The sequence below is a fragment of the Pteropus vampyrus genome, unplaced genomic scaffold, assembly GCF_000151845.1.
Source record: "Pteropus vampyrus isolate Shadow unplaced genomic scaffold, Pvam_2.0 Scaffold302, whole genome shotgun sequence".
Taxonomy (NCBI): domain Eukaryota; kingdom Metazoa; phylum Chordata; class Mammalia; order Chiroptera; family Pteropodidae; genus Pteropus; species Pteropus vampyrus.
Window position 1 is genome coordinate 1,894,533 of NW_011889083.1, and position 27,488 is coordinate 1,922,020.

Consider the following 27,488-nt stretch of genomic DNA (forward strand, 5'->3'; position numbering starts at 1 on the left):
CACCCGGATTCCAAATAAACCGTTGGGTAGACGCTTCAAAGAGGCAGATTTTAAATTTTCCCTGTGAAAAAGCTTCATAACTATCAGTTGTCAAACTAGGGACTAGCCTGTCTCAGGAGGCTGTGCCTGTCACAGAGGAAGTGCCCAGAAGTTAGAGGACCATCTGACAACCTGCCTGTGTTCATCTGATGACTTTGTTAGTATCCTTCTAGCTAAATGCTCTGGCTCTTAATTTTTTTTCATTGTAAAAGTAATACATGAACATATGCTTATTGTATAAAGAAGAATTTATAATATGGAGGGAAAAGTATAAGGAGGAAAAAATGAGTCACTTTTCACCCAAATTCTACTCCCCTCCCCTCTCCTCCCCTCCCTGTAGGTAACCACTCGAAACGTATATCTTCCCAGACATTTGCCTGCATTTAAAGGCTGGCATACAGAATAAGGGAAAGTTTGTGTTTGCTTGTTTTTCCCCTTTATAAATAGAATTTTTATATTATATAGTGTATAAATATATAGCATGTATATATAATATATATAATATTTCTGTGTATAGATAATTTCTGTGGTTTGCTTTTTAAATTTTACAACAAATAGGTCCTGTAGTTCTTTCCAGGTTATTGCATATAGGTGAACACTTTTTAAAATCTGCAAAGTATTCCATAGTTAGGCTTTTTCATAATTCAGACATAATCCACTGAGTTTTATCTTTGGAGCTATCATCACTTATAGTGCTTTTTTAATTTTTATCTCAAAAATTGGAATGGAAAGATCAGGTTATATTATGTGAACATTTTTACTAAAAGTGTGATTCAGAAAATTTTCCAATTTTCCCAGTATACTTAGAGTAAACAAACTTTAGTTTTGTGCTTTCCTCTCCCTGTACTCCCCAAATGAGTGATCTTAAATATTTATTCTTATATTATTCCCAAAGTTTACTATGATTCTGAGAAGTACCAAGCTCATATTATCTGTTTGCTTTATTTACCCTTTTTTCTTCTTTCTAGGTATTTTTTGATTTAATGAGGGAAATTCGAGCCAGAAAGATGGAAGACAGCAAAGAAAAGAATGGAAAAAAGAAGAGGAAAAGTTTAGCTAAGAGAATCAGAGAAAGATGCTGCATTTTATAATCAAAGCCCAAACTCTTTCTTATCTTGACCATACTAATAAATATAATTTATAGCATTGCCATTGAAGGCTCAATCAATTGACTGAAATTACTTTAACATTTTGGAAATTGTTATGTATCACTAAAAGCATGAATTGGAACTGCACTGAAAGTCAAATTCACTTAAAAAAGAAATTAATGTGGCTTCACCAAGAAACAAAGTCTACTTATTTCATAATTGCTACATTTATCACAGTCCTGAATGTAACATATGAGCTTGTGTTTTGAGGGCAGTCTTAAACTGTTAAAAAGGTGAGATGGAGGTGGGGGATGGGAGGAAAGGCTACTTCCTCTGGTTTATTATAAAGCTTAAATTTTATATCGTTTTAAAATGTCTTTGTCTTATACTGCCTTTAAAATAACAATTGTGAACATGATAGTCAAACTCTACCACTTCTTTAACCATTGTTTTGCAAAATATAAAAGAAAAGTTATTGGCATGATTGTTGCATATAGTTAAACTGAAAGTAATTCTGTGAACCTGCATTAATTTCCTGGTGATGAACTTAGAAAAGTGATGTAAACTTGTATATGGGAATTTTTGAATATGCCTTAATTTAGAAACTGAAAAATACCTGGTTACATCATTCTGGGTGTGTCCTCACTGGTGCCGTGGGCCCATTGCCCCGTGTGTCCTGGTGAGAGACTATATGCCTAGTATGGAATACAACTTTTGTAAAGAAGGTTCTTAAGAAGTAACTGTCTGCTATGAGTCTGTCCAAATTTAAAACGTGTGCCATACTCTGGTTCTTGAAAGTAAGGTTCCAGAGCTCTTGATTGCTTTTAGTTAACTATACAGTAGTTTAAAATGAAGGATCAGCATGTACTTATAAGATAATTTTGGATTCTGAGGATTCAGTAACAGTTGTTTTAGTGAACCTTCTCTTTAAGATGCTGGTCCCTGGAAATCCCTTTTTGTAACAGTTAAGCATATGTTAAGTTTTTTACCTTTTTGGAGCAGGCACAGGAAAAACAGCAATAGTGCTAATGCATTTTGCACTAGAACACTGGGAAAATATTCATGCTTGCTACTTGTTAATTTTTAAATTTGTACTCATGAGGTTACGGTTTGGCTGCACAGGAGTTATTAATATTTGTAGTCTGTTTGTTTTCATAATGAAGAACGCCATAGCTACATTTTCCTAAAGTTAACATCAAGCAATCAAACCTGAGTATAGTGCAGAAAACATGTTCGGTGTACACAGACCAGACTTAGACCTGTGTTACCATTGCGTGGTGTGCCCAAGGGAAGAACTCTAGCATGCTATTTGGAAACATAATTTCAATGGGAAACGCACCACTGTCAGATTTTTCTTTTCCTTGGAACAGAGCTAAGACAGTTGATTGACAGAGTTTTTCTTTTTGTTCAGTTCTAATTTCAAGAAGTCAGAGTTGTGTTCAGGCATTCCAGGTAACAGATGTATACGTAAAGTTAATAAAAATAGGCTTTTTAGAAACTCAACTCTTTAGATATTACATCCAGCTTGTGTTAAATATGTGTCCTTAAAGGGTTTGAGATGTACATCTTTCATTTTGTATTTTTCATAGGCTATGACATGTGCAGAATTAAAGTACCAATGTAATGCTGGCCCTGCGGGCCCAGCGATTTCCATGTATACTCCTTGCAGTCTTATTTAACCAGGGGTCTTAACCACTAACATTATGACTTTGCTTTGAGACCTTTCCTCTCCTGGGTACTGAGGTGCTATGAAGCCAACTGACAAAGATGCATCACATGTCTTAGGCTGATGCCACTACCCGATTGGTTTATTTGCAATTTGAGCCATTTAAAGACCAATAAACTTCCTTTTTTTAAAATGTTTTTGGTGTTATTTGATGTTTACAATATGACATTTTTTAATTCTTAACAACGTGGGCATCTTTACCAGAGATAAAGAACAACTAAATCTTTTGAGCTATCGGTTTAGGGACCTCTTTTGTGTAATACCAGATTTCCTACATGACAGTATTATTGCTCAGGTTTAATCAAGAGTGGAGTCATGAAAGTCATAAATGTGTGTGTTACTTTTAGAATATTACTAAACTCTAGAATAAATAGGTGGCAGCTTTATGTTCATTTTCTAATCAGAATGCTCCCCAGAGACTTAATTTCCAAATTGTGGCAGGAGTAACCACCCCATTGCCATTTCGCCAAGCTTCAGGCTATTCTCTTTCACATTTGGGTCTGGTAAGAAATAGTCACCCACAAATAGCCTGTGGGTTAGAAATGATCTGTTCCAATATTGAGCACAGCATTTTAATTTCTTAACTCATGAGCAGTGCTAGAATGAGCACATTTAAGTTATAATTGGCTTAATTTTAACCTCACTATATGGACCCATTTTTAACACCAACAACGGGTGTGATGTTATGTACCACACAAAAGTTAAAGTTCTAGTCTCAAACTGACTCAAAATGTCATGTCTCAAAATTTTGTGACAAGGATAAAAAACTTAAAATTTGGCAACCTTAAAAGTAAAACTATCAGAGTATTTATCAAAAATTCCTGTAAAGCTTTTGAAGTGATCCTTTTTATTTAATCCAGAGTTAGAAGTCTCCTTTAGCAAATTACATTGGAAGTCAGGAGTGACAGATCAATAGAGGTGTTCATTCGTGCCTTTAGTTTTCAATAGATGTTTATGGACTGGCTACTGTAGGAACTGCTGGGAATACAACAGGTGAAAGGCAAACATGAATTAGGGCAGTTAGTGAAATTCACACAGATGAAGGATTTCTGTGTGAACCATGCTTAAGGAGAGGAAGCTGAAGATGAGAGATTAAGTCTAGTTCTTACTATGGGTTAGGCCTCCTATTTCTTACACTTTTCAATCCTAATAATAATGGCAGAAAACTATTCTGTATCAAGATACTATGTATATACATAAAATTAATATTAACCCTATGACGTAGGTGCCATCATTAACCTCTATTTTGCAGATGGAGACAGGCAAAGAGCAGTTGAATAACTTGCCCAAAGCCACAAGCTAGTAATTGCTAACTGGAATTGGAAGCAAGTACTTTGGCTCCCAAATCCATGTTCTTTATCACAGTGAAAGGAAAGCAGAGTGGAGTCAAGAATTAATTACTCAACCTGTACTAAGGTGGGAAATGCCCAAGATTTCCCCAAGGCTGGAGCCACTTACTCAATGATTGATTTCAGAAAGCTTACAGAGGTTGCTGTGAAGGGAAAAGAAGCCTCTTGTGCTTCCAGCCTGGTTGCTGAGAGATACTGTGGAGTCAGGCTTTACAGTCCTTGTCCCATAACATCAGTAAAGTGGCAGCATTCCTTTGGCAGGTCAGCAGCTTTCACTCATATTTTTTTCAACTGCAAAATAATTTCCCATTCTCATTTCTTTGCTCCAGATTGGCAAGTGGGCGAGGAGGGAGGTTTGGCCATCTGTATTCTCAATCCCAGAAACTCCCATTTCTGGGGATAGAGATGGGACAGGGGAGCATTTAACATCTGATTAAAAGAAGCTATGAGACCTGTGATAACTTTCACGGCTAAATCTAATAGAAGGGAAAGGTTGCTTTTATCAAAAGCCTCAAGGAAAACAAATAGCTGAAGTGTTTAAGTGCTTCCACCACCTAGCAGTTAGAAAATGCTCATAAAGGCAGTGTTTGAAACAGCCAAAAATATGAGTCAAGGCTTGTTAATGGGCAGGGAAAAGATCAGGTATGAGCTAACTTCCAGGCCTCTGCTGAAAGAGAACTCCTATGTGGAGGAAGTGCAAGGAATTTCAGGCTGCAGGGCCCAAGAGCTGCAACATCACATGCCAACTCTTGTCTGTTGCTTGTTTATGGACTAATCTTTGTAAAGGATGCCGTAGCGCTCCCACATAACACTAGCAGTTACATTTATTGGCACAAGTTCTATGTTTTTACTGCTTTTATTCATGATGTCCCCTGGGCATCACAGGACCTGGTACACATATTAATGCTCAATAAGTATTTGTTGGAGTGAATGAGGTTGGTGCAGACATAAAACAGCCACAAGGAAGCTTCAGACAAGAAAGAAGAGAGGTTCTATGAACGGTGTAAACAACACAGGAAGTTCTATCGAGGTGTGAAAAAAGTCCTATGAGAATAAAAAGTGGAGAGTCACTAAGTCACTGACATCTATGGAGCAGTGTTATCTAACTTTTAACTATAAAAAAAGTATAACAATAGAATAATATAATTGACCCTCCATGTACTTTTCATTGTTTCAATAAATATCAACATTTTGCCAATCATTTTCATCTTTTTTCCCAATCATACTTTTTTCTAGAGTATTTTAAAGTAACCCCAAGAAATTATAACCTTTATCCATAAATACTTGTTTCTTCGAACATTTTAAAACAAATACCAACTATGGTATCGTTTCACCTATAAATACTTCAGTATGCACCTTCAATAAGTCAAGATGATTTTTGTTCATAAACATCATACCTAACAAAATAATTTTTAATATCTAACACCCAGTCTATATTCAAATTTCTGCTGTTTTTTCAAAAAAAAAAAAAAAAAGGATTTATAGTTAGTTTGTTGGAGTCAAGACCCAAATATGGTCCACACGTATTTTATTACATGTTCAATTCTTTTATATGTTTTTGTGTTAGAATAATTTTAGATTTACGGAAAAGTTGCAAGCATTCTACAGAGAGTTCCCGTATATCTTTCTCCCAGCTAGTCCTAATTTTGTACACTTGTCACAACTAATAAATTAACATTGGTGCAGTACAATTAGTGAAACTACAGACTTTATTAGAGTTCATCGGTTTTCTCAGAAACTTTTTCTGTTGCACAGTCCAATCCAGAATCCTCATAGAACTTAGTCTTCATGTCTCCTTAGTCTCCTCCAGTCAATGACAGTTCCTAATAGATATGAACTGAAAGCGTGTGGCCTGTGACATAGAAGATGCTCGATAAGTATAAGCTCGCCCTACCTCACTCTACCAGTCTAAATCCCACTCCTGTTCAAGGCCCACCTCAGATATCCCTTTCTCTTTGCAGTTGATATGCAATTGGGATACAAAACAGTGGGTCGTATATTCATAAGATACGTGGTTGTTGGCCAAGGTGTGGGGAAGCACACATCATGGAGGGCAGTTTGGCAGGATCTATTAAAATATAAAAGCACATACTTTAATATTCACAAAATTCCCCTTTTCTGTATCTCTAAAGCAGCAGTCCCAACCTTTTTGGCACCAGGGACTGATTCTCTTATGAGAATCTAATGCCTGATGATCTGAGGTGGAGCTGAAGCGGTGATGCTAGTGCTGGGGAGCAGCTGCAAATACAGATGAAGCTTCATTCACTGGCCCACCACTCGCCTCCTGCTGTGCAGCCCCCATTCCTAATAGGCCACTGACCTGTACGGGTCCATGGGGTTGGGGACCCCCTGCTCTAAAGAAACAATTGCACGTGTTTCCATAGATGTACAAGGTGGTTCACTGTAGCATTGTTTACTAGAGGAACACTGGGAACAACCCAGCTGTCCAGGAACAGAGGAATGCCAAACAAAATGTATCATAGTCATATAATGTATTATTTACTATACAGCAATTTTAAAGAACAGACTAGAGATGTTTACCAGCATAGAGAGATCCTTAAAATATCCTTGAGTCAAAAATATGCATCTTGCACTGTGATATAAACATTTTAACTTTTTTGTAAAACATGTTCATATCACACCACCATATACATTCTATGAATTTGTATATCTTGAGAAAAGCATTTTTTAAGTATCTAGATAGATGTACTTCAAATATATAATAATGGTTACTCCTGAGAGGATGGTTTGGAAAGAATTTGAAGGTTTAAACTTAGCTATCTTATTCTACCATTTTTAAACAAAGAATACGTTCATGTATAATCCATATCATATGTCATCAAGGACATGCAAATTAAAACAGTAAGAAGATACTGCCACACACCTAGTAGAATGGCCAAAATTCAGAATACTGACAACATCAAATGCTGATGAGAGTGTGGAGCAGCAAGAATTCTCATTTATTGCTAGTAGGAATTCAAAATAATACAACTACTTTGAAAGACAGTTTAGCAGTTTTTCACAAAACTAAATTATATTCATACCATATGATCTAGCAATGGTGTTCCTCATATTTACCCAAAGAAACTGAAAACATATGTTTATACAAAAATCTACATATGGATGTTTATAGCAACTTTATTCATAATTACCAAAACTTAGAAGCAACCAAGTTGAGAATGGATAGATGAATGGTGTTACATCCAGACAATGGAATATTATTCAGCACTAAGAAGAAATGCACTGTCAAGCCATGAAAAGACATGAAGGAACATTAAATGCATATCACTAAGTGAAAGAACCAATCTGAAAAGGCTATAGACTGTGCAATTCCAACTATTTGACATTCTAGACAAGGCAAAACTATGGAGACAGAAAATGGATCAGTGATTACTAGGGGTTAGAGAGGAAGAAGGAATGATTAGGCAGAGCACAGAGGATTTGTAGGGCAGTGAAACTACTCTCTATAATACTATAATAGTGGATACATGTCAAAAATTTGTCCAAACCTATAGAATGTACAACACCAAGAGTGAGCCCTAAGGCAAACTATGGACTCTGAGTGATAACGATGTGTCAGTGTAGGTTCATGAGTTGTAATAAATGTACATTCTAGTGGGGAATGTTCATAATGGAGGAGGCTATGTGTATGTGAAGGCAGAGGGTATATGGGAAATCTCTGTACTTTCCTCTCAATTTTTCAGTGAACTTAAACCAACTCTGAAAGACAGTTTATTTTTTTTAAATGTGGGGGACAAAAATTCTTTATTTGCAGATAACATAACCTTGTATATAGATAATCCGAAGGAATCCATCAAAAACTATTAGAACTAACAAGTTCAGCAAGGTTGCAGTATAATATCAACATACAAATATCAGTCGCATTGCTCTATATTAGCAATAAACAATCTGAAAATGAAATTAAGAAAAATAATTCCACTTACAGTAGTGTTGAAAGAATAAAATATTTAGGGATAAATTTAACAAAAGAAGTGCAAAACTTACAGTCTGAAAACTTTTTTAAAAATTACTGAAAGAAGTTAAGGATGACCTATATAAATGGAAAGACATCCTATGTGTATGGATTGGAAGACTTAATATTGCTAAGATGGTAATAGGTACTCTCCAAAATGATCAACATATTCAATGCAATCTTTACTAAAATTTCTGATCATTTTTTTTTTTAACAGAAATTTACTGATTCTAAAATGCATATGGAAATTCAAGGGATTTGGAATAGCCAAAACAATCTTGAAAAAGAACAAAGTCATGATTTCGAAACTTACTGCAAAGCTAGACTAAGAGGTATTGGTATAAGAAGAGACAAATAGATCAATAGAATAGAATTGAGAGTCCATAAACAAACCCTTACACTTAAAGCTAGTCGATTTCGTACAAGGGTGCCACAACAATTCAATGGGAAAGAATCATTTTCAACAAAATGGTGCTAGGACAATGGGATATCCACATACAAAAGAATTGGACTCCTTCTTCATACCATATATATAAATTAACTCAAAATGAACCACTGACTTAAATGTAAAAGCTAAAACTATAAAACTCTTAAAAGAAAATATAGAAGTAAATCTTAAATATAAAAAAAAAAAACCAGATAAGTTGGACTTCATCAAAATTAAAAACATTTGCTTCAAAAGAAATCGAGAAAGCATAAAGACGACCCACAGAATTGGAGAAAATATTTGCAAATCACACATCTAATAAGAGACTTGCATCTAGATTATATGAAAAAACTCTTACAACTCAACAGTAAAGACGAATAACCCAATTTTAAAATGGGCAAAGAATTCAAATAGACATTTTCCCAAAGAAGATATACAAATGGCCAATAAGCACATGAAAACATGCTCAACATCTTTAGCCATTACAGAAATGGGAATCAAAACCAAGATAGCCTACTTCACACCCACTAAGATAGCTACAATCAAAAAGATAGATAATAACAAATGTTGGTGAGGATGTAGAGAAAGTAGAATCCTCGTACACTGCCAGTAAGTATGTAAAATAGTACAGCTGCTTTGGAAAACCGTTTGGCAGTTCTTGAAAAGATTAAACATTTATCCTATGATCTAGGAATTCCACTTTTAAGTATATAGCTATTTGAGTTCTACACCCCAATTCTACTGTGTGGCGGTTCCCCCCCACACCTCCGGGCAATGCTCTGTGACACCAGCTGGTTACCCTACAATTCAACTCAATTCTGACACTATTTCTACCAGGAGATAGCATCAAATTCCACAGGTTAAGGACTCATTCTCACAAGACTGCCCTCCACTTAAGAGGCCAATTACAAGTCCAGTTATAAATCACCTGGCAGACCCTTTCTACAGTTTCTAGGCCTAAGAGTGAGATCTGGAATGCAGAGTCTCTCAGAAGTACCTGGAAGGGCCAAGCTGTCCTCAGGCCTCCAGGTGACCCAAAGTTCTTTATTTACCAAGTTTGGCTCGTTAAAGCAGTTCAGCCCTCTCTCGGCAAAGCCAGTCCCAGCCAGCCCTAGTGCAAACAATGAAGCCGAGGTGGGGTGGGGGAGGCTCTTTCCAGGCAAGTTTTTGATAAGAAGCAAAGGGAATTCCAGCTCCAGGAGCCATTTGAAGATACAGACTGAGTCTTACTCACTTCTGAATTTCCTGTACCTAGTGCCTTGTCCAGCACAAAGGAAGTGGTTAATGGATGAGGATTTCTTAAAGATCACTCTTAATATCAGTGAGTCTCAACTCTGGCTGCACTTCAGAGCTTTTAAAAATTTGATAGATACAGTTCCATACCAGAGCAGTTAAATCTTTTTGTTTTTGTTAGTTTTGGGTTTTTTATTTGTTTGTTTTCCTATTTTATAGTGTCCTGGATGTCATTCTTACATCAGGCTCAATGATAAGTTTCTGAGATATTTCTAATGATGACCCTCAGTAGAGGGCAACAGCTATCATTCTTAAGGAAGATTCAGTTAATTATAATATCTAGCTTTGGGATCATCTAAGCTTCTAAAAGTTTAATGAATCTATTTTAATACATGCATATAGTAAACAAGCCCAAACACCAAAAGCTGTAAAGTGAAAAACATGTCTAATTCCCACCCTGGCTTCCCAGAGGCCACCATTTATATCAGCATATGTTTCCTCCCAGACACATTGCAACAACACACAGGTATGTACTTATGTAGAGTTATATTTTGGAAGACAGAACCCTCCTGTGCTTTGATGTGTTGGTAAATGGTTCTGGGGAAAAAGATAAATTTGGGACATGTTGCAATCTATCTACCTCATAGTGCATATCAACATATTAAATGTTCTGTTTCTCCTACTTACTTGAACACAGAACTATTCTTCTGTGGGAAATGCTTAAAGACTTTTTGTAGTATTGGCATTTTCTGACACAATATCTATGTGAATGCTCAGGTGACAGGGTCATATCTGATAAATTTACCAATGTGTCTTCATTCCTGGTCATTTCTGGTCCCTGTGACCTTTCCCCTTCATATATCAGCTACAGCAGCCTGAGGTCACAACCCTAGAGACAGGGAGTACAGTAACACAAGATGAGATCATTAAGGGTGGTACCTAACCCAGTATGACTCACCAGGTGTCCTTGTAAGAAGAGGAGACACACTGAGAGACACACAGGGAGAAAATAGCCATGTGATGAGAAGCAGAGATTGGAATGGTGCCTTTACAAGCCAAGAAATTCAAAGATTGTTGGCAAACTTCAGAAGCTAGAGGAAGCAAGAAAGTATTCTTCCCCAAGAGCCTTCAGAGAGAGAGAATGGTCCTGTGATGCCTTGATTTTGGACCTCTAGCCTCCAGAAGTGTAGGGCAATAAATTTCTGTTGTTTTAAACCATCCAGTTTGTGGGGCAAAGTGGACAATACGGAGCCATTAAGGTTTCAAGTGGGATAATGGCATGAGGAAAGTTGTACTCTGAGGAGGCTGTCTACCTAGGATGCCATCACAACACAGCAGCAGTATAGGAGCCCGCGGGGGCCAGGTCATGAGGGACCTTAAATGGAAGTCTTAGGAGTCCTCTGAAGGTGGAAATTCCCTGTAATGAGATGCCCTCATTTGCTATCTGAGATGACTCTGAGTCAAAGTCATGACTAGAAAGAAGGCCATCAGCAGACCTTTCTATCCTCCTTCAGTCCATGTGATACAAATGAGCCAAAGATGACCTCCCTAGGTTGTTTTTTTCACTGTGGGCTGAGACCCATTAGTTCAAAAGCCTGCCAAGTGTGAAACTCAAATTTTTATACACTCAATTACTTTTAAAGTAACCCCCAAACAGATTTTCAGCCGTTTAGAGCTTTCCTGCCTTGCATATTCTGCAAAAAGTGGCTTGCTTTATGTCTGCCAGCCATAAATAAGATAGAGCCTAATAGTTATAAGACCCCCCCCCAAGCTATCCTTTAACCCAGACACTCCCCACCATACTGCTAAGCAACACCTCCCAGACGTGTAAGCCCCTCTCCAAGTCCCATATCTCCAGGGAATTCCTTTGTTCTCCTCCCCGCACCTGGATGGTGGCCAGTGCTCCGATGGTCTCATGCTATGAGGGACGTCCTTTCCCCTGCAATATTCTAAGCACAACCTTATTAAAGCTTGTGTGTTACAGTCTCTCATAGTCATATCTTTTTCCTTAACCAGCCCCCAAATCCCTGGAATCTCAACCCCAAATCCCAGTCCATGTCCCATTTACTCCTTCCTGGGACTGCAGCCCAGGACAGGGCTGAGGAGCCTTCTGAACCCCAGACCTGTTCTTGTGTGTGATTCCTTTGATCCATGTGAAACAGCAGAAGTGGAGGGAACATACTGTGAGGAGGGGGTGGGATGGATACTTCAAAGGGGCCTGGGGAGGCAGCCCTGAGGCCTCAGCTCCTAGCACTGGGGAGGGGCAGTTTTTGGGAAATGGTCAGAGTGCCATCAAGAAAGGATACCCTATGCGTGAAATAAGCCAGAAAGAGAAAGACAAATACTGCACAGTATCACTTACATGTGGAATCTTAATAAAAAAAAAAAAAGTCAAACTCTTAGAAACAGAGTGAAGCAATGGGGTTGCCAGGGGCTGGAGAGTGGGGGAAATAGGGACAGGTGGTAAAAGGGTACAAACTTCAGTTATAAGGTGAATAAGAGGATCTAATGCAAAACATAGTGACTATAGTTGAAAACACTGTATTGTGTAATTGAAACTTCCTAAGAGCGTAAAAATAAAAAGACAAACATGTGAGTCGATAGATGTGTTAACTAGATCAGAGACATCCTTTCACAATGCCTATGTATGTCAAATCACCATTACGTACACTTAAAGTATCTTACAATTTTATATGTCAATTATACTTCAATAAAGCTGAAATTTAAAAATAAATGATACCTTCTTTTAGGGCCACATCTAACATGATCTGTTCACTACTTTCAGCACAAATGATCCCTTTCAGAGCAGAGGCGGCTGTATAGTCTAGAATTCAGGTCCTAATGCATCCTAGAACACAATCTCCTTAAGGGCTGGAACCTTATTGTCTTATTCATAACTGTATCCCCAGTCCTTGGAACAAGGCCTGGCTCATAGTTGGCCCTTAATACATACTGAGAAAGGAAGGGAAGGCAGATTGACCTCATTCCAGGAACCCCACCCAAGCTGGGCTGAGCCGAGGTCTATGGTCATCTGAGGAATAGCACCTCAGCCTTCTGTGTCCAAAGAATCCTTGATAAAGACACTTCCCTCCCCTCCCCACCCCCTCAAAAACCCGGTAAGTAGATACCAGCCATATAGGAATGTCCAGCTTGGCTTCTGTAGGTACAGACCCACGTTTTCCACTGTCTGCTGGCCACCTCCGGCAAAATGAAGTAGAGACAGGCTGGCATTCAGGCTCACTGCAATTTCGCTCTAGCCAGTCTCCCCCTACCCCTAGGTACACCTCAGTTGAGTAGACGTCTCTGTTTTCCACAGTGGCATCTGCCTATCCAGCCAGGAAAAGCCCTCCCCACCCTTACTTCCTCTCCTTGTTGCCTGAACCCACTCAGCCTTCCCAAGCAGATTCAAAAGACAGCGACCAGAATCCTCAGCGAGGCCGGCTTTGACAATGATCCTCTTCCGCCCTCCCACACCCAATGGCCACCCCTCTTAAAGGAGATCGCCAGGGCAGCATTGAAACTGAATTCAGGAGGAGGAGCAGGTGGGGGAGGGGACAGGTGAATTTTAAGAAGACACAAGAGATGGTGCTTGTGAGACACCCAGGAGGAGAGGAAGCAGTATCTTTCCAATTCCATCCGGCACCACCCTTCCCAAAAGGTATCAGAGGCTCCAGGCAGGGCGCTTAGCTCTCCGCCCACCCAGCTATAGTCTACGTCAGAAAACTTCCGCTGGCTCATTGGTCGATATTTCCTCTCTCCCTTGCGTGAGAAGAAGGGAGAGCTGTGGTCCCTGGAGACCCGGAGGCGGTTTCCGTGGCGACTGCGGGGCGGGCTGACTCCAGGGACCTATGTGGGCCTCCCCGGCCTGCTCTAAGAGATAGGATCCCCAGGGCAGAGGAGGCTACCTCCCGCGTGCCTGGAAACCCGAAACCGGATTCTCCCTGGTCACAACTCGCAGAAGAGATGGGAGAGGGAGGTGGGCGCCCATCCTCCATCAGAACTGGAGTCTGGCCCCCTCTAGCATTGTGTTCGCATACTGACCTAGGACTAGTCTCTCCTTTTCTGGGCATGTTTTTCTTGTGTAGAATCGGAGAGAAGGGACTGTGGGCGATGATTGGCAAGGAGGTTCTGCTTCAAAATGAGAAGATCATAACCAGGAGCCTGGCATTACCTCTGGCCTTAGTTTCCTCATTTATAAAACTGTAATGTTGAGACATGAAACCAAGGAGCAGGAGTGCAGAGACATAAGAGCTCCTCTAGGTCTGTGGTTCCAAGCCCTGAGGGGTTCAAGGTAGAGGGACGTGACCCAAGAGTTAGGAAGCAGCTGGGTAAGAACTTAGGTCATTTACAGTGTCTTGCGTCTAATCTGCAAGACACTGAGGCCTGAGAACCCCTCTTCAGTGAGGTGTACCTAGAATTATGTGAAATCACACAGAAAAGATGCCAAGCATGGGGCAATTAATAAATGATCATTATAACGTCTTCAGTTTTTTATAAAGAAAGTGAATCTTATTGAATGTATATTCTGTGTTGAGTCCCAATGCTTATTCTGTTAATGGTTTTCCCCTCTGGCTAGTCTGGCTTTCTAGCCCTTCCCTTTCTCCCCTCCCCCACTTCTGTAATTTCCAGGGACTCAGCTTGCTTCTCTCACCTAACAACCCATTTCCTTCACATGTGGGAAAGGAAACAGGAGCAATGGTCTTTAAGGGTCTGCCCTACACATATAAAATCATTCATTCTCTATGGCTAAAACCATGGGGAACCTATGAATTAAAGGCTGGGAATTGCCAGCTGACTTTTCAGGCTATATACTCTTCCCCTTCCCCTTCCTCACTGTATGTCCATATCGAAGGAAACAGGAACTAAAGAATGATATATATAAACTGAACTCCCTGAAGCTTCAAGACCCATTAGACTTTATGTACCCCACCTCTGGGAAGAACTGAAAGTAAGCCCTAGAGCAGTAAGGCCTTGGCCCAAGAGAAGTCCAAGTGGGCGGATTCTCTTGAATATAATAGGTAGAATGAAATCAGTCTACTTATCTGGATTTTGTCTTTGGCAGGAGTCCCTTCTATGGTTTCCACAGAACTTTTCTCCATCATAGATACCATGCTGAACTGTAATTGCCTGCTTGTCTGTCTTTCCCAGTGTCAAGCGCGATACGTGACATTGAGGCAGGAATTACATCAGGACCCTCCCCCAGAAAAACAGACTTGAACAGTAGCTTTGATGTAGTGAAGCAGTTTTGTAGTTTTCTTGCTAAAGGGGAAAATAAAGGGGATAGAGTCCTTAACATAAGCATGCACAGAAGGACAGCTGGTGTGACCTAGAATTCACTTTTGCTTTATTATACGATCATTATAATAAAGTAGCATTGCAGTTAAGGTTGTACTCATCATGCATCTGATACCATGACAGTTCTGAAAAGCCCGAACATGGTAAGAAAAGAGGTATCTCCTTAATTCTGGAAAAAAAACACCTTTCCACGAATGACCACACTAAATTGTGAACATTCCACCCCTTGGTTAGATTAATGGATAGAATCCCGAAACCCACAACAGGATGAGGCAGGAGCTCTCCCTTGAGCTTGCCTGCTTTCCCATCTGAGGGTGCACTTTTGCCTGGCAGAAGTCTATGAGGCTGACCACTTTGGGAGGTTTGATGATGGCAGTGGAACGGCAAGGCTGGGGCTGCCTACATTTTGAGAGTGCGCTTATTTTGTCTTCAAGGCTGACCACTCCTGGTGGCCTATTTTCCCTTCTAAAAGTGCACTTGCACTTTTAGTAAAGCTAGCTTGCATACAATTAATTTCTGGGTGTCTGCCTTAAATTGTTTGTTGACTGGACACCAAGAAATGAGGTCCGGGATTTCCAAGACTACTGAGCACTGGGAACATCTTAAAGTAGATGCTCAATAAGTATTTGTTAAATTTAAAACAAGGTCAATCTGTGACTCTTTTTTTCTGGTAATGACAACCTAGCAGACAGAATTATTTTTTATTCAGGCCCTCCTAGTTTGAAGGAATAATGCGTACCATATGTTTATTACAAAATGCTTACCTTTCTGTTCTGTGTAACAGGAAAATAGAACCCAGCCCCCAAATCCCTGGAACTTTTAATAAACAAATTGAAAAGTAAGCTTAGATCATAGCCCTGTGTTAGGTTTGCTTTATTCAGTTTGAAGGTCATTTCCATGGAGGTCTGGCCTCCCCTTTTCCACTGACAGACAGCTAACAATGATTCTTAACCTTAGCTCTCACCTGGGAGTTTTAGAAAATACTGATACTTGGGCTCCACTCTCAGAGATTCTGATGCAATTGGTCCAGGGTGTGGCCTGGGCAACAGATTTTTTAAAAGTTCCCCAAGTGATTCCAATGTATAGGCAAAGTTGAGAGTCACTGTTAGATCTGAAGTAGAGTACCATCAGTGTCTCCAGCGCCAACTCCCCCCCCCCGCCCCTCGCCCCCTTGGCAGGCTGGTGGGAGCAACATTAGAGAGAGAATGGAGTGAGTCTCCACTTGGTGGCATATATTTGGGGTTAGCATCTGATTGACAGTGATGTCAGCAATTTCAGCAATGGCAGCTCTAAACAACTACAGACAACCCAATGTAACCAGTCTGGACTCATGGCAGGAAGCTATCTCTGGGGTAGATCAATGTCTGGCAGCTCTGATCTCAGCACCAAGAGGCCTGAACAGAGGAGACTGTTTTTTTTGCCAGATTGCAAAAGATGCTGAAAGAGCTGGATGATGATGACAGTGGAGCAGTAAGGCTGGTGCTGCCTACATCTGACTGGATAACAACCTCAGTCTCCTCATCTGTAAATTGGTGATAAAAATACTATCTACCTCATAAGTAGTTATGGGGAATACAAGTTAATGCATATGAAGTGTTATTAAGTCTTAGCTATTAATGTTATAGTTTGGAGAGGTGAGGAAATGAGGCAGCTGTTTCAGTAAATAAAATAGAAAGATTTTTCACATATATCTCTTCCCTACCAGTGTGGTCTCTTCCTATGAAGGTATTCACAGTTTACTTTGTTTTTCGTTCTTACCGTGATGAAAACAATTGCAATGTTTATACTTTCTCAGAGTAAATTAACTTCTGTTTCATAAGGCATGTTATTTTCACGTACTAACATACTTCATGTTCTGGCAAGCTTCATTGCATTTTCCTCCTTTGGAACATCAGCAAGATCTTGTCATGTTGGGGAAGGTACTTCTTAACATGTTGGGCCATGGACTACATTTGGGAGGGATTCCAGGTCTCCCTAACAACCAAATATTGTGCTTACGCTTGTATCCCGACCTCTTAGTTTAGCTTATTGGAAAAAAGATGCTTAGGAGGCTGAAAATTTTGGTCCACCAACAGTTGGGTGTGGCATGCCTTGTCTGTGTGAAGTCACTGGATTATCTACCCTGAATAGAGAGATATAGTAAAGAAGCCTACCTGCTGTTCTCCAAATTTATGCTGGGTCTGGTCTATTGTATCACCAGAGATCCTTTTAGGCCCTTGGGATGTTGACTCTTCTGTTAACAAACTTGAGCACAAGTGCAGCAACTCCACCTGCTGACAGACAGGGTTAAACAAGAGAATTCTGCTCTCACCCAGTGATCCCATTGCTTTTGACCTCCTGAAGGAAAAAGGCTCAGGAATTGTCAACAATTTTGATCAAAAGTAACTGACACAAGAGGAAAAGAACTGTAACAGAACACAAGAGACTGCGGACTCTGAAAAACTGGACAACTTTTGAAATGACTTGTTTGTTGTGTATCTGAAATCCAAATTCAGAACTTAAGTTCCTTGAACCTATCGAAAGCAGGACAATGACATTCATTGGTGTTTTTCGTGTGTCAATTAATGATAAATGCTTTATATATATGTTTAATCATTTAAAATCCTTTTAACTATCTTCATTTTAATTGGTCTGGAAAAAGAAGCTCTTAAATTGAGGTAACACCTTTGAAGTAGCCTGGCTAATAAGTGGTTGTGGATGGAACACAATTCTGGATCTGTCTTCAGAGTCTTAGGGGAGGCAACTCATCTGTTTATCAATATCTGGGACGTTTTAATGTGTTTACAATGACTTAGTGTCTTTTTAAAGATAAGGGTTTTACAGAAAAATTAGAAAATATATAGAAGCAAATGGAAAAATATCATACATAATCCCCCATCCAAAGTTACTACAGAAAACATTTTGGTGTTATATTTGAAAACATAAATATATTTACCTACTTTTGTCATCTGAGCCTTTTTAGTGAGCCTTTTTTCTAGGTCAGTAAATCTAGATCTATATCATCTACAATTAGCTGTATAGTATCTCAGTGTGTGCATGTCTCCTAAATTATTCATCTGGTTCCCCTATCATTAGACATTTAGTTTGTTTTTAATTTTTTTTATTATAAATAATACTTTAATACATATCTTTGTACATCTTTGGCTGCTTTTATTATTGTTTCCTTAGGTGAAAAATACTAAAAGTAAAATTGCAAAGACAAAAAAAATGCACATATTTAAAAAAAAAAACTTTTAGATTCAAATATATTGTGTACATAGCAAGTGCACAAATTATAAGTGGACAGTTTGATCAAATATCACAAAGGGAACACACCTGTGGAAATACCACCTAGATCAAGAAATAGAAAAATATGAACACCCACAACTCCTCTCACGCCTCCTCCCAATCTTTACTGCTCTCACCTTACCAGATATAAACACTCTTCTAATGTTCAACATAGATGGATTTTGACTGTCATTTAGCTTTATGTAAAATGGAATCATACAGTGTGTATTCATTTGTGTCTGATTTCTTTTACTCCATATTATCTTTGTGAATTTATTCATGTTGTTGAATACAGTGGTAGCTCACTTATTTTCTTTGCTGTATATTCTGGTAAATTCTAATACTGAATTTTTAAAAAGTGAATATTCAAGTGTAACAATCACACCAGAATCCTCTCCTGTGCCCCTGTTAACCTAAAAATAAAAGACTCAAGTGAGAGGCAACAAGCATTTAACTTGAGATCTAAAAGAATAGATATTTGTGAAGTACTGATTTAGGGAGAAACCCAAATAGAGTTTTAACAAGGAGATGAAGGCAAGGAGTATTTATGAGAATGGGAAGGGAAATAATTACATGAATAGACAGGAATAATTTTTATGGATATTAATTAGCTAAGAAAGGGATTTCCATAGGTGCAGATATGAAAACATAGTGATGCTAATTCTAAAAGAAGTCTTTAATTTTCAGTGTGTAGTCATAACAAACAATTGTTTAGAATACATTGCTCCTTTTGACTCCATACAAAGGTTATTTTGCCCAGTTTTAACATTCCAAAGATTTGAGGAGTAAGACATCTTCTGGGATAGCAGCCCGAACTCCATTTTGAAGTGGCTCAGTCTATAATATTTTTTATACACCTACTTGTCATTACTTCCCCCAAAGGTAACTTCTCTTCTAGTTTTTATCATTCTTGATTTTTGAACTTTACATATAAATAGATCATATAGTATGTACTCTTTGACAACTGGCTTATTTCATTCATTGTTGTATCTATCAGATTCACCCACATTACTGGGTGTAGCAGAAGTTTATTCCTTATTGCTACATCATTCTATGAATATACAACAACTTATTTATTCAGTGTCCTGTTGATGGACATTGAATTTTATCTAATTTTTTTGGCTTACCATTAAATAATGCTACTATGAACATTTTGTGCATGTCTTTTAGTGTTTGGAGGGTGGAAAGTCTCCCCTTTCTTAGTTTCAGAATTTTTGGGCTATCTTTGCATGTTATTTTTCCATGTAGATGGACTTTAGTATTATTTAGTAAAAATCTCAGGAAGCTTAATGGTAGCGTTTGAACACATATAAGTTAATTTAACATCTTAATTTAGAGAATTCTCATTCAGTGTTTATTAAAATCCTTATGTCTCTTGACAAAGTTTTATAACTTTTTAGATCATTTTTACACATTTATTTTTAAGTTTATTCCTTGGTAGTTTAGATCTTTGGTTGCTTTTGTGAATAGGATCTTCTTCCAGGGAGGTCTTTAAATGACACTATGCAAAAACAAACAAAAAATAAAACAAAAAAACAAATGAGTATTGTTTAGAATTTGTTTAGAAATTCAGAACCTTACAGAGATTTTACTTGTCTTTTTTGTTTGTAAACAATTACTTAGGATGTTCATGGTCGCTTAGTAACATGTCCCCTTGGCTTTTAATTTCATGGTGGAACGAAGATAACCTAGAATTCTGGAAAAATCGAAAATTGCATGGTGGTGTTGGAAGTTTTTCTAGTTCTGGCATCACTGCAGAAGTGTCTATGCAGGCTGGCAGGAAGAACACCAAAACGCTGGGTCATTTCACTGGTATTTATTATACGCCAGGTACTGCTAAGTACTGAGGAGAGAATTGTAACCAAACAGATGGTCTACAAAAGCATGTATAGAGTTTTCAGTCTTCTATACAGAGAGATTCAACAGATAATCCAGTAAGGGCAAGAACTTTCCAGGCAGAGAAACTGCATGGGGAAAGTTCCTGAGGTGGGAAGGAGTTTAGCATATTCGAATAAGGGAAAAGATTCGAGTGGCCTGATGTAATGAGTGAGGGATGTGTCCCCAGATGAGTCTTAAATCAAGTGTGGGGAAGCACATGCAGTATTATTTGCTGAGACAATGCGCTTCCAGCTCTGACTCAACTAGGGAGAAGCTATATTGGGGATCCTGTAAATCAAATACTGGAGGTTCATGATCAGATGACACTGTAACAACCATTTGAGAAAGCACTGCTCCTGACTAGAAGAGACCCAGGGAAATGACCGTGGGTACATCGAGCTGGAGGCTGGAAATGGGTGGTGAGGTGGCTCTGGCTGAGAGGTGGTGTGGACCTAGGGAAAGTGAATCAGAGACTCAGGTCTGCCTCCATCTGGCTGTGGGAATGAGGACAAGTCACCTCACTCTCCCAGGGTCCAATATTGAGCTAGATATCTGGCATTTTGGCTTCCTGCTTGGTGAAGTAAAAAATTCACTGGTGAAATGGGCATTTAAAGATAAGTATTTGAAAAGTATTTTCTTTAGCATTATAATTTAGGGTTAACTTTAATCTTCATTTTTAATGACATTTAATAAGCAGCAGCTTGGAACACTTCAACTTTTGGTTTCTCCCTCTGTTAAGCATTTAAGGATCTGATCTGTAAGTATGCACATGAGAAACTGCTTCTTAGAGGGACATTTTAGCAATATGAGGAATCCTTTTGTCATGGAAACTTCACCCTCTAGGCTAATGCCATAAGATAATAAGTGGTAAGCATTTTGTTAATCACGTTAAAGACTGCCCAGCAGGGGACAGGGCATGTTTATACACACAGAATTCCTTCTCTTCACACTCCCCTTGCAGAAAGCCATTATGTGGCCCCAAAGAGATAACACACAGGGAAATGCTTTTTAACCTAAGTGCTAGACAGGATGGGGGCTATTATTAGGTTAGGTGACTTCCCGGTGTCCCTGACCATCTAGAGTAAAGGAAATAAAGGGCACTGATGAGTAGCCCATTGAGAAAGTAGAGGAAGTGTCAAAAATGAGGAGATAACTGAGGTAGCTGGAGGTCAAATCAGACCTTTGAAATTTATTTCTTTCCCCTAAACTGGCTTGCCCACGGTTCAAAATTTGGCACTACAAATACTCCTAAACTTACAGTGGGTTATGTCCCAACAAATCCATCGTAAGTTGAAAATATTACATCAAAAATACATTTAACATATGTAACTTACTGTGGGGTTCAGCTCAAACCACCCCAAGATCTGCCTCAGTGGTATGCAGATTATTTTGAGCTAAAGGCAATTTTAGCTTCAGGCTTGGCAGAACCTTCTACCCCTCCTTTAACTAGAACTTGAATCAGGGGCCTTGCCAATGATAAGAGATTATCAGAGATAACTTCTTTGACCCATTATAGGGCAGAGCAAGCTTCTACTTACTAAACATCTGTTCTTCACATCCTGCAATGACACTTTGAAGCCCCCAAGTGCATTACCTCATCCCTAGTTCAGGATGCCTTATGCACCTCAATCTCCCTTTCTCTCTCTGAATCGCTCACACATGTGGGATCTCTGACTTGCTCGTGTATGCAGGGTTCCCATAAATATGTACGTATTCCATTTGGTTATTTTCTCTTGCTAATTTGCCTCATATCTATTTGATTATAAAACCAGCTTTGTGGTGCGATCAATTCTAAGACCCATGGAGCCAATTGTGATGAATTATGAGCCTTTATTAGCCTATTAGCCGGCCGGCAACTGACTCACTACCACGCAGGGTTCGAGGAGATCAGCCTCGAGCTCCCAAAAGAGGCAGCTTATAAAGCCTAGCCACAACCTAGTTAACATCAAACAAGCAAGCAGATTATAGAAGCAGAAGTTGGCTGTTAGCATATCTTTGCCCAGAACCACACCCTTAACACAGCCAGAAGAACCTCTAAGGTAGAGGAAAGTTTGTTTCTACCCTACACTACCAAACATCATCGCTTAGCCAAGCCTACCTTAGACGTGCTCAGAACAATTATGTAAGCCTACAGTTATGCAAAATCATCTAACACTGTGGTAGCCGCCAGCCCCCAAAAGACACACGGACCACCAGAAATCAGTGAGTTATTGGAAACGCGCTCTTTTTTCAGCCAGCTGGGTCTGTCAGGGGTACGCAGACCCCAAATTAAGCAGCCCTGAAATGTAAAGGTACCGGGTTTTTAAGCCCTAAATCCCATTCCTCATTCTGTCTTAAACACAAAGGTCTATTTTTCTCCTATTCACTACCTGTCAACCCACAGGTCAGGTGTGCAAGCGGGGGTACAGAAGCAGAAAGCTTATTGTTAGAATGTTATGTTCCCATGGGTGATAGCCTATGTTCCGATGGGCGATAGCCTATGTTCCCATGGGCGATAGCCAAGCAGTAATTTTCCAGCCAGCACAACACAATGAATGCACTGATGAGTATGAGTTGTTTACCCTCATGACCTCGTGGCTGACCTGGAACTGTAACTGCCGCTGTCCAGTATCATGAGAGAGTATCATACTGAATGTCGCTAGCCTGGAAAAAGATCAAAATTCAAAATTCCAAGTGCAGTTTCTACGAATGCATATCACTTTCATACTATCATAAAGTTAAAAAGTGGTTAAGTCAAGCCATTGTAAGTCCAGGACATCTGTAATTTACATAGAAAAATGCTGTCTACCTCAGGCATGAAACTTCTTCACTGACCCTATCCAGCTTCTACCTGTGCCCAGCCTGGTCAAACCCAGCTACAGAATGCGAGTGGCCCAAGCAACCATATGACTCAGACATGGAGTGACCACATCTCCTCTCAGTTTGCCTGTGACATTTCTATTTATGCCTATTGTCATGGTGTTGTTGCAGAAATGTTGCGGAACAAGACTGGCGAGAAACCAAGCACCACTCAGAGTTGAACTCAGATTTATTACGCCCGGCGGTCTCAGAAGAGCAAGCGCTCTGAAAATCTGGGCCCTGAGCTCAGGGGTAACCTTACTTTTATAGGGCTTAACAAGCAAAGGCAATACATCTGTTTTTAACAAGCAAAGGCAATACATCTGTTACTGAGACAGAACAAGCAAAGAGGAGGGTGAGTCTTCAGTTGATCTCGAGGTCACCTGTCCCTTCACCCTATGCAGCAAGCATGTCTACAGATTACAATGTTAGCCATTTGAGTGAAAATTCCTCTTCATTACTTATACTGCCCCTTTCACTCTCCAAAGTGCCCCAGTATGAGTGATAAATTATATGTTCTTCTTATTAAGAACCTGACTGGTTCTCGACAGTTAGCAAGATGCAGTTTGGAGAACCAGGGTCCAGGAACACTGCGCTGGTTCCTAAAAGGTAAAAGGAATGGAGAGTGCAGGGGATGGTTGGCATTGTCCAGCCGACGGTAGGAAGGATCCAGGAAGCAAAGATACATGCTCCGACTCGTCTCCATGTCCCGGTCACCCTGTTTGTTGAACACCCACACTTCTGCTCCATGTACTGGGAATCCAGATGCATGAAGCATGGTACACTGACTGCAGCCTGTTATTAGGAGAAAAGAAACATTCATTCCATCTAATGAGCCTTTACTGATGCCTGCCATAAGACCGGGAACAGACATAGATACTGGGAATCCAAACAGGATTTCAGAAGAGTAAATAAATGCTTATAACAGTGAGGTAAATGCTGTGAGGTGAGCTCTGGGTGCCACAGGAGCCCAGAGGAAGAACTGGCTCACTCTTCCTGTAAAGGGGGTGGGGTGAATACCAGGAAAACTGTTACCAAGGAGCAGTTTGAGCCTGGCTCTGCAGGAAAAAGGAGATATCAGATATCTCCATGTGGGAGGCAGAGAATTCTCAGCTTTCAAGAGCCAAAGAGCCACAATTAGAAGTATGTGTGAGCCAGCAGCAGGATCCAGGCGGGCTAGGGAAGAGGATGATATAGTCCTGAAGGGTGGGGCTGGTGCTCCTTCCAGACTCCCCTCTTAGGAACAGCTTGCGCCAAGAACTAGACTCAGGCTGGGTCTGAAGGTCAGTGGCCTCCAAATGGCCTGAGGGGTGAAGGGTGGATCTGAGAACCAGGCAGGCTCTAATAAAATTTATCTGACATCAGATAAACTTCCTGGGGAGAGGGGTAGAAATATGCACTGTGTGGTCCTGCTGAGGAGCAGAAAAAATAAACAGATCCCAAGGCACTTGTTTACACATGACTAGAGAGAAAGGTTTACAAACTGGGCTGCCCATCCCTCCAACCTCCTCCACCCTCCCTGCTCTCTCCAGCCGCAGGCTGTGCTCAGTTGTGTGGCAGAAGTCTAAACACTGAGGATGGCATTAGGTTTAAGGGTCTGCCTGAGGTAACCCAGTAGTCTTAAAGCTTCAGCATCACATGGGGAGGGCTGTTAAAACAGATTACTAAACTATACTCCAGAATCCTTGAGTCCATAAGTCTGGGGTTGGATACCCCAAATTGCACTTTTAACAAGTTCCCAGTGATCTGATTCTCATGTTTTGAGAGCCACTGAAGTAATCTTTTTCTGGTCTTGTTTTGACCTGGGCCTTGATGGGCTGCCTGGGACTGAGGAGAGGGCATGGGATTTGCAAACAGAAGGCTCTGGCTGGCTTGACTCCTCGGGGTAATTCTGAGTCTCAAATAAAAGGGTGATTCTGAATCTCAAATAAGACCTTTGATGTGAAAGCCCTTTGTAAATTGAGAAGTAAGAATCAATGTCAGTTATTATTGTGCTCAAACCTAAGGCTGTAAAAAACGCTTGCTTCTCCTAAAATAATTAGGACTGTGACCTAAGAATCACTCGTACATCCAGATCCCTTGGGATGCTTCTTATTATGCAGGCTTTGTAGATCTGAATCTTGGGTTGGGGTCCATCATAATCTTTACATTTTCAACACATCTTGAGTGATTCTTATGCACCCCAAAGAGTTTGAGAACTACTAACATGTTGTGGGGTGAGTGGGAGATAGAAGAAACAAGTCATTCTTCTGCTTCTTGATTTGCTGTGGGGCCACTAAGACCTGCCCGCTCCAGCCCCACCCACAGTCTCCTTGCTGCCAGCATCACTGGGGAACCTCACATCTCCTCAAGGCCATGTCTTACCAGCCTCACTTTTCCTGAAGGCTACTTCTAGGTTGCCAGGCTCCCAGCTGCTGCACACCAGGTGCTACCTTCTGGCAATACAGTTTTATCACTCTTTTTCTCTGGTTGTGTTAATCAGATCCTCCCACATCAGAAGGAAATGTGATTCTCTTCCATTTGAGAAGTTTAATGTCTCTTTAAACGTCTCAACTACTTGTGATTTTACTAGCCCAGTGTTTTCGAATGAGCTATACAGAAAAAGAAAGACATTCGGGGATTTAGTTTGCAAAAGTGAAATGCAGATTGCGTGAGTCTCTTCTTCCTAGAATGGAATCATTTTTTTGAACATGCCACATCTGGAGGAGTGTGGCTCATAACACAGCAGTTAGCTGTGGTCTCTGGAGGAAGTCTGAGGTGTGTGGACCTGTGTGCAGTTAATGAATTCTTTCTGTAGCTCAGTTCAGCAGGGTTCAGTTTTCTGTGTTCACCTAGCATTTCTTGCAGAAAGAATGACACATAAGCAAATGTGAAATTCTCATTGTGCTCAGATAGTTCCCTAATGTATCAATTGCACCCAAACAAATTTGTGTTTTCTTATAGCAAAACTGACTGTACTATAAGACTGTAATGCAGTCATTAAGAATGTACAAATATGGAAATACCCCTGAAATAAATTGTAAAGTGAAAAAAAAATACAAAAAAATTTTAAAAAGTGCCACATCTCTGTAGCCTGGCAGGGAAAGTGTTTGTGGATTCAGTGCCTAACTAACAACCTGAGACTTCCTCTGAGCCTTCTGTTGAATTCTCTGGTCACTTCATCACAGTATCCTGGAGCCGAATGATGTATTAGAGTTCTTTCCAACTATAATGTGCACTCAGCACATGATGATTATTAAAAGATAAACAAAGTAACATTACAATTTTGAAGAGTTGATTTGAGCAAACATCAGTTTGAGTCAGGCAGTACCAAACCAAAAGAGCCCTCCATTAACAGGAGTGAGGAGATTTTTTTTTTTTTTTTTTTTTTTTTTGAGAAGATGCAGAAGCAAAGCAAAGCAATTTGATTGGCTATAGCTTGAATGTTGCCTTATTTGGGAAAATCTCCTTGGCTGTTTGCTCTTAAATTTTGTTTTCTGAGATTTACATGCTTTCACTCTGGCTTAGGTTTTGTTTGTTTAAATGGGCTACCAACGTATTATAGTCACTTCAGTCCATAGTTTTCATTAGGGTTCACTGTTGGTGTTGTACATTCTATGGGTTTGGACAAATTTATAATGACATGTATCCATCATTATACAAAGCAGTTGCATTGTCCTAAAAATCCTCTGTGCTCCACTTATTTGACTCTCACTACTCTCTAACCACTGGCAATCACTAATCTTTTCACTGTCTCAATAGTTTTGCCTTTTTCAGAATGTCATATAGTTGGAATCATACAATGCGTAGACTTTACAAGTTGGCGTGGTTCACTTAGTAGTGTGCATTTAAGCTTCATTCATGTCCTTTCATGGCTTCCTAGTTGTTACCATTGGGGTGATGTGAAATCTGGCATTGCCCAAGAGGCATGAAGGGGTTCCTCGGTTCTTTCCCACTGATGCAGTAAAGAATTACAGGTCAGCGAGATTTAGAAACAGTTAAATTTGTTGAAAGTACATTTTTAGAAGGAGATGGGCCATGCTAAAGAAGGCTGCAGCCCTGTGGAATTCAGGAGGTAAAAAGATAAAAGTCAGTACATCCCAAGGGAGGGGTGGTTTTCAGCAAGAGCTGTAATGGTGCAGAAGTGGGAAAGGTCTGTTTATGTCTGGGCCCCAATGGAAGGTTACAAGGGTAGTACTAGATGATCTGCATGTGAGGTCACCTTGACTGACAGTTAACTGCTGTATAACCCTTTGCCTACTGCATATGTGCTTACCTGGAATTCAGTCTGTTATAATTAGATTTATGAACTTCTGGAGATATGTCTGATATTATAATGATAGTACAATGAGGCTGAGGTTATGGGCAGGTTGGGGTAGTACTTTCTGTGCCACGT

General features: G+C 39.9%; 1 protein-coding gene across 2 annotated transcripts in view; it reads left to right on the top strand.

Moving 5' to 3' along the window:
* The window catches only part of RALA (RAS like proto-oncogene A), a 67,342-nt gene extending 64,354 nt beyond the window's left edge, over window positions 1–2,988 (top strand). For both annotated transcript variants that reach the window (XM_011376698.2, XM_011376699.2), the window contains exon 5: window positions 1,008–2,988. In XM_011376698.2, the coding sequence (XP_011375000.1) occupies window positions 1,008–1,130 (123 nt within the window). In that variant the 3' untranslated portion in view covers window positions 1,131–2,988. The remainder of the gene's footprint in view (window positions 1–1,007) is intronic.
* The last annotated feature ends 24,500 nt before the right edge of the window (window positions 2,989–27,488 follow it).